A 7,500-nucleotide genomic window follows, 5' to 3' on the forward strand; every position below is an offset into this window, starting at 1 on the left:
AGGTGGAGTATGGCTGCAATGAAGATGGCAAATAGGGTGGGTGCAATGATACATCCCTGTTTGACCCCAGTTTCTACAGTAAATGGCTCAGATTCAGAGCCACTGTTGAGCACTGTGGCTGACATGCCGTCATGCAGTAGCCTCAGTACACGTATGTATTTGGCATGACATCCATACTTTGATAGTATGCTCCACAGTGCCTGCCGATTCACGGAGTCAAAGGCCTTTGTCAAGTCTATAAAGGCCATGTACAGAGGCAGTCCTTGTTCCCGACACTTTTCTTGTAGTTGGCGAGCAGAAAAGATCATGTCAGTTGTTCCCCTAGATGGACGGAAACCGCACTGTGATTCAGGGAGTATCTCCTCAGATAGTGGTAGCAGGCGGTTGGCGAGGACACGAGCAAGGACTTTGCCTGTTGTTGACAAGAGCTAGATGCCCCTGTAGTTTCCACATTCAGCCTTGTCCCCTTTCTTGAATATGGTAACAATTTGGGCATCCCGGAGCTCTGAGGGGAGCTCTTCCCTTTCCCAGACCTTGAAGAGTAGATGGTGGATGTGGTGCCAGAGCCTTGGTCCTCCTTCCTTTAAGATCTCCACGGGGATCCCATCAGGACCAGGGGCCTTGTTGTTCCTGAGATTCCTGATGGCATTGTGAACCTCAGTTAGGGTAGGAGGTTCCCCCATGTCTTCTCTGATGGGACTCTGCGGGATATGGTCGTCGATGTCTAGTTTGGCTGAGCTCTCACGGTTCAGAAGTTCTTGAAAGTGCTCCTTCCAACGTGCGTTGATGGAGTCATTGTCTTTTAAAAGAGTCTGTCATCTTTTGGGCGCAGGGGATTTAAGCCGCGGTGGCTAGGGCCATAGACAGCCTTAGTGGCACTAAAAAAGCCTCTGGTGTTACCTGAATCTGCCAGTCTCTGGAGTTTTAGAGACTTTTCTGTCCACCAGTTGTTCTTGAGCTCCCTCATCAATCTCTGAACGTCAACCTTGGCTCTGGCGTGTCCTGCCCTTTTGGCCTCACATGTTATGTCATTTTGCCACACTCTGAAGGCTTTTCATTTTCTGGAGATAAGTTGTTCTATCTCTGTGTCATTTTCATCAAACCAGTCCTGATGTTTCCTGGACTGATACCCAAGGGTGGATTTGCATGAGTCATGGATGGTGGATTTGAGAAGACCCCAGTGCTCTTCGATGTTATCAGGATATTCTTGCTGAAGACTTTTCTTCAGAGAGAGAGTCCTGAAGTAGCTGCTGGATGGCAGTTTCAGTCAGGCTGTCAAGGTTCAGTCTTCGCCGGGTCTGCTTCTTCTGAATCCTCCTCCTTTTTTTAAGTTTGATGGACATTGTGGAACGGATGAGGCGGTGGTCTGTCCTGCAGTTGTCAGAGTCTATCATGGCCCTTGTGATGTTCACATCACAGCGGTCCCTGGCCCTTACAATGACATAATCAATGAGGTGCCATTGCTTGGAGCGAGGGTGTCTCCAAGATGCCTTGAATTAGTTTTTCTGTCGATAGAAAGTGTTGGTGATGACGAGGTTGTGCTGAGCGCACTTACTCAGAAGCAGCACTCCGTTGGAGTTGATGTTACTGATGCCCTCCTTACCAATAGTGCCTTTCCAGAGGTGTTGGTCCCGGCTTACCCTAGCATTGAAGTCTCCAAAGAGGATGATCTTGTCCTCCCTGGGGATTTTTGACAGGGTTTCTTCCAGGCAGGCGTAGAAGGCTTCTTTTTCTTCCACGTCGGAGTCTAGGGTAGGGGGATAGGCGCTCACTGCTGTCGCTGTCTGGTTGTTGGCCAACACCAGACGGATTGTCATGAGGCACTCGCAGGTCTGTCACTGGAGGTGCTGTCCATCAGAGAGCGCACATTCCAGGCTCCAAAATTAAATTTCTTTTGTTTCTGACCACAAATGAGGTGTTCCCTCTGGACGCGGTAATCCAGTCGGGAGGTATGAGGCAGGCTATTTTTAGAGGGCACCTTTTCTAGCCCCTTCCCCATGTGGGGTAAGCAGAGCGGATCCTGAATAGGACTGCTTAGTCATGAGTGTAGCTGCCAAAGAGCTCTTCTGCTCGGTCCAAGAGCCCAGCGACTGATTCTGACACCCATCGCCTGATGTTCCAGCTCATAACTAGGGGCTTCCAGACTACACAAACCTGCCCCTGTCGCCACTTGCTGGTCGCCATAGGACTTTATCAGGGGTGGTAGGGTGGATTCCCTTTGTGGAGGACGCTTGTGCGTGGCGTTGTTTAACATGTGGAGGCTGGTGCACAGACAACCACCACACGGTCCTTGGCAGGTCTGGGTCATGATCCAGTGGCATGGAGTCCAAGACGACAGGGGACCCATCACTGCTGCAGCCTTCATCCGCCTTCCAAGCCGTTGTGATGCTCCACTTAAGTCAGCCATCATCCTCCGCCTGTTCCGCCGTTTAGGTCTTTTGTCTTTTTTTTTTTCAGGGTGTGCTCCCTTTGCCTTTGCCTCTATAGGCTACCCCACAAGGCAGTGGGACTATTTACCCATAGCTGGGGCTGTGGTTGGCGGGTGCCAGGGCATGTCCACTGCTTGGTGGGCCTGCACACTGCGCCTCTGGGGCCCACTGCTGCTCCGAGATCCCCTACAGTTCAGCATGGGACCGCTAGGGCCCAGTTACCGTGTGTGGCCGCAAGGAGGCACTGTAGGAGTCTTGACGGTGGAGAGGCTGTGTACCAACAGGAGGAGACTTACGCACTCGACTCCTCTTTTCGCCCCTTGCATAAGGGCTAGTCGGTGGCAGTAGCTGTAAGCAGAAGTAGCATGCAGCATGCAATATCTACTAAACTACAGGCACTACTATCCCAGTACTACTGCACTGACGCATCACACATCACTCACACACACACACTCACTCACTCACTCGATCGCACACACGCACGCATGTGTGTTTACAGTCTATATGACGGATGTGTTGTTGTAATTGCTCTGCTCTCTCACTGAGACTCTCTGTCTTCAGATTCACTCAATAATGTGATTGGGGCTTTTCTATCGAGACTCATAAACATGGTGTCGATGTCAGTGAGATGTGTAGAAATCTATAATGTAATCAAGGGCAACATGTGCAGTGTTTCAACACTAGTGCGCTCCTCGCTGTGCTCCCTATATAGACAGCTGCACACTAAGAGCAAAACCCTTTCATTTTCTCCACACGGGAATCGATTTCTGGCCATAACTGTTATTCGATGTGTGTGCTTTAGTTGAAGCCGTCAGCCCGCATTATTTCAACATAGCTTTTAAATTATTGTGTTTAACAACTACTTTTCCCATGATTCCACAGAGAATTCTCCACCAATCACAGAAGCGAAACAAAGCAAATCTTGGCAAAATAACTCTTTAGCTCCTCCCACTCCCATGAAGCACTACGAATTATGTAATTGAGTCTCATACAATCTCAAACTACTTAAATATTATATATATATATATATATATATTAGAGATTTCGATTTAACACATTCATTTAATTAATTAGTAATGGGGAAAATAACACTAAACTTAACGCTTAAACATAAGATATCAGGGCAAAAATGCCCCTGTATGAATTTAAATGTGATATTGATTTTATACAACAGTTCAATAAATTAGAAGTTAATATTGTGTTATATTTTACACACAACATTGGCTGTTTTGTTGTGTGTCTAGTGTGTTTAGTTTCTGAATGAATCAGCATTTTGAGCGAATCAATCGGCGGAAACAATGATTCAATGACTCATTCATAAAGAGAGCCATTTACTTCATTCCTGAGTGAATCAGCCGTTTGAACAAATCAATCGGGTGAACCGATGATTCAATGAGTCGTTCATAAAGAGAGCCATTTACTACATCCCTGAATGAATCAGCAGTTTGAATGAATCAATCGGGTGAACCGATGATTCAATGAGTCGTTCATAAAGAGAGCCATTTACTTCATCCCTGAATGAATCAGCCGTTTGAACGAATGAATGAATGAATGAATGAATGAATGATTCAATGACTTACTAATTTAGACATTTAGCGCCCCCTACTGGCAGTTTTAGTTTCTTATTTAGAGTATCATTTCATTTAAAAAAAATAAAATAATATTAATTAAAACCCCATTAAAGCCATAGTTTACTAAAAAATTATATCATCATTTATTCGCCCTCATGGCCGTTGAAGCCTAAATGTTTGTGTAATAAATTCTGTTGAATCAAAATAAATAAATTCTAAAGCTACTTTTTGTATCGTCTATTCAATGCTTTTCTCATTTGACACAATAATGACTTTAAATGATCTTTTGGGGGTAATTTCTCAGCCAAATTCGATGTGTGATTAGTTTACGATTAATTCATTTCCACATTGTGTAATTAATTAGATTACACATGAATTTATGCACGTGATTATGAATTTACACATGGTTTGTCTTAAAGCATATTAAAAACACCACATAGACACATAAACAACATTAAAAGCTGGATTTCCACCACAGGGGGACTTTAAGACTTTTTAAAATCCCTATGGGAAAAATCCTCTTGGAACCAACGTCACTGAAAAAGTGTTCAGCTGAACTCACAAATGATTCCAAGTTTCACATTATCATGTTATTAAGCTAACAACATGCTACGCTAAAAGCAAAGCAAACGTAAAAATATGGGTTACACTTTATTTTAAGGTGTCATTGTTACAGTGTAATTATATATTTAAATACTGAGTAATATTAAGTAACTACATGTTCTTACTATAGGGTTAGGGTAGGATTAGGGTTTGGTTGAGGGTTAGTTGCATGTAATTATGCATAATTTTACTGTTATTACTATGGTAAGTACATAAGCTAACAATATGCTACGCTAACAGCAAAGCTAGCATAAAAATACATAACATTTGCATTGTGACATGATTTTTTTATAAAGGTTTGTGATCAGAACTCACATCTCTATCTTTTTATCTTCCAGCTCCAGCTCAGGTTTCTCCGACAGCGTCACTCAGTCTCCGGCTCGAACGCCAGTCTTCCTCAACTCCAATGCCCCGCCCCCGGCCCCGCCCCCTTTACCACCTCCCCCGCCTCCTCTGCCAGCCAGCCAATCAGGTTCAAGAATGCGGGGTTCAGCCCCACCTCCAATCCCTCCCTTACCTTCCCAGCATCCCCCAGCCATCCCCCCTCCCCCCGCCCCCCTCCAGATCGCCCCGGGCGTCCTTCACCCCGCCGCCCCTCCGGTGGCTCCGCCCCTTCACTCATCCCCCGCCCGCGGACAGCAGGCTCCGCCCACATGTGGCGATGGGATGGTTTTGCCGCCGCCCCCTCCTCCTCCTCCTCTTCCTCTCCTGGGAAACAGAAGCTCCTCCCCCTGCACATCATCAGCCCCGCCCTCCATGCCTTCCTTCCCATCAGGAGCGGTTTCGTCGCCGCCCACTCACTCGGGTCACGAGGTCAAGCGGAATCCCTCAAACCTGCCGCCAATCAGCGACGCCCGCAGCGTCCTATTGGAGGCCATCCGTAAAGGTAGGCGGAGTTACGCAGTAGAGAGCAACATCACATCTATTTACTACATAGATATATACATGTTTCAAGACAAAACTACCATGAGCTCTGAGATTATGATGTGATTATGTGACTATTATGTGACAATTAAGAATAATTGACAATGATTGTAAATAAACAAAAAAAACTAATAAAAAACGATTAATAAATTAAAAGAATAAAAAGATATTATAAAAAAATGAATGCAACAAAAATGCAAATAATAAATCAATATCATTAATTATATATAAAAATATAAATAAATGCAAGTAATAAATTCTTATATTTATAACACTTTTGGATATAATAAATTAATTAAACAATGAAATAGCATAATTCAAAATGTATAATTAATAAAAAATATAAATGCAATAAATAAATGCATGTAATAAATTAATAGAATTTTTAATAAATTATTAAATTTCTAATAAATTAAACAAAAAATGTATAAAAAATCTAAATGTATAATTAATTTAAAAAAGTAGATGAACTAGTAGCTGTGCTGAAGCTCTATATTGAAGCTCGGTGTGTGTGTGTGTGTGTGTGTCAGGGATCCAGCTGAGGAAGGTGGAGGAGCAGCGGGAACAGGAGGCCAAACACGAGCGCGTAGGGAACGACGTGGCCACTATCCTGTCCCGTCGCATCGCAGTGGAGTACAGCGACTCCGAGGACGAGTCCGAGTTCGATGAGGTCGACTGGATGGAGTGAGAGTGTGTGTGTGTGTGTGTGTGTGTGTGTGTGTGTGTGTGTGTGTCGCATCGCAGGGGAGTACAGCGACTCCGAGGATGAGTCCGAGTTCGATGAGGTCGACTGGATGGAGTGAGAGAGCGTGTGTGTGTGTGTGTGTGTGTGTGTGTCGCAGTGGAGTACAGCGACTCTGAGGACGAGTCCGATGAGGTCGACTGGATGGAGTGAGAGAGAGTGTGTGTGTGTGTGTGTGTGTGTGTGTGTGTGTGTGTGTGTGTGTGTGTGTGTGTGTGTGTGTGTGTGTGTGTGTGTCGCATCGCAGTGAAGTACAGCGACTCCGAGAACGAGTCTGTGTTCGATGAGGTCATCTGGATGGAGTGAGAGAGAGAGTGTGTGTGTGTGTGTGTGTGTGTGTCGCAGTGGAGTACAGCGACTCTGAGGACGAGTCCGAGTCCGAGTCCGATGAGGTCGACTGGATGGAGTGAGAGAGAGTGTGTGTGTGTGTGTGTGTGTGTGTGTGTGTGTGTGTGTGTGTGTGTGTGTGTGTGTGTGTGTGTCCATCGCTCCGAGGATGAGTCTGATGATGTCGACTGGATGGAGTGAGAGAAGAAACAGACTTAAGGAAGGAGGAGTGAAAACGCCACATCAGATCTCAGTTATTCTTCTTCCTAATGACGGTTTTCCATCAATCAGTCGCAGCTCAATTCAGGAAACATCAGGACTGCCGTGTGCGAAGCTCCCAGAATGCTTTGCTTTCATGTTTTTTAACCACACGTTCCACTTGTTGTGCAATTGATGAACGAAAATAAGGGTTTTTTAACCGTCATACTTCTTTCATTCGAGTTTGTCTGTCTTTATCTCAGTATGAACAACAGAACTGGTCTTTTGTTGTTTCGACAGGAACGTCTCGTCAGGATGTGACGTGTGTGAGTGTGTGAGTGTGTGTGTGTGTGTGTGTGTGTGTGTGTGTGTGTGTGTGTGTGTGTGTGTGTGTGTGTGTGTGTGAGTGTGTGTGGATTAATTAAACTTTAAACGTCATCGCAAGCGTTCTTCCGTTTCAGAGATGTGATGTTCGATGTCATTGTGCGGTTGTGAAAGGAAAACAAATGAAGGAAGTTCGGCTCATATTTCACCCCACAATCTCAATCCAGAAAAAAATATAGAGAGAATTTTGCATTAGTAAAAATGAAATGACAATCCATCATTTTGTTTTGCATTAAATTAATAGAATTTGGACAAAACACATTTCAATGTCAAGAAATTTAAGTCACAATTCAAATATAAATATATATTCAAAATTATATTA

The 7,500-nt window shown here is 44.5% G+C and overlaps 1 protein-coding gene across 3 annotated transcripts in view; it reads left to right on the forward strand.

Annotated features, from left to right (window-relative positions):
* wasf1 (WASP family member 1) overlaps positions 1–7,500 on the forward strand; it is a 60,328-nt gene that overhangs the window by 52,766 nt on the left and 62 nt on the right. The window contains exons 9-12 of one of the 3 annotated variants that reach the window (XM_082147239.1): positions 4,942–5,489; positions 6,058–6,197; positions 6,405–7,148; positions 7,202–7,500. The exon at positions 7,202–7,500 is cut by the window's right edge and continues 62 nt beyond it. In XM_082147239.1, the coding sequence (XP_082003365.1) occupies positions 4,942–5,489; positions 6,058–6,197; positions 6,405–6,422 (706 nt within the window). In that variant the 3' untranslated portion in view covers positions 6,423–7,148; positions 7,202–7,500. Of the gene's footprint in view, positions 1–4,941; positions 5,490–6,057; positions 7,149–7,201 lie in introns of all 3 variants that reach the window. The other 2 variants (XM_082147237.1, XM_082147238.1) reach the window with 2 other exon arrangements.

The sequence above is a fragment of the Leuciscus leuciscus genome, assembly GCF_965113295.1.
Source record: "Leuciscus leuciscus genome assembly, chromosome: 19".
In the NCBI taxonomy this organism is placed as follows: Eukaryota; Metazoa; Chordata; class Actinopteri; order Cypriniformes; family Leuciscidae; genus Leuciscus; species Leuciscus leuciscus.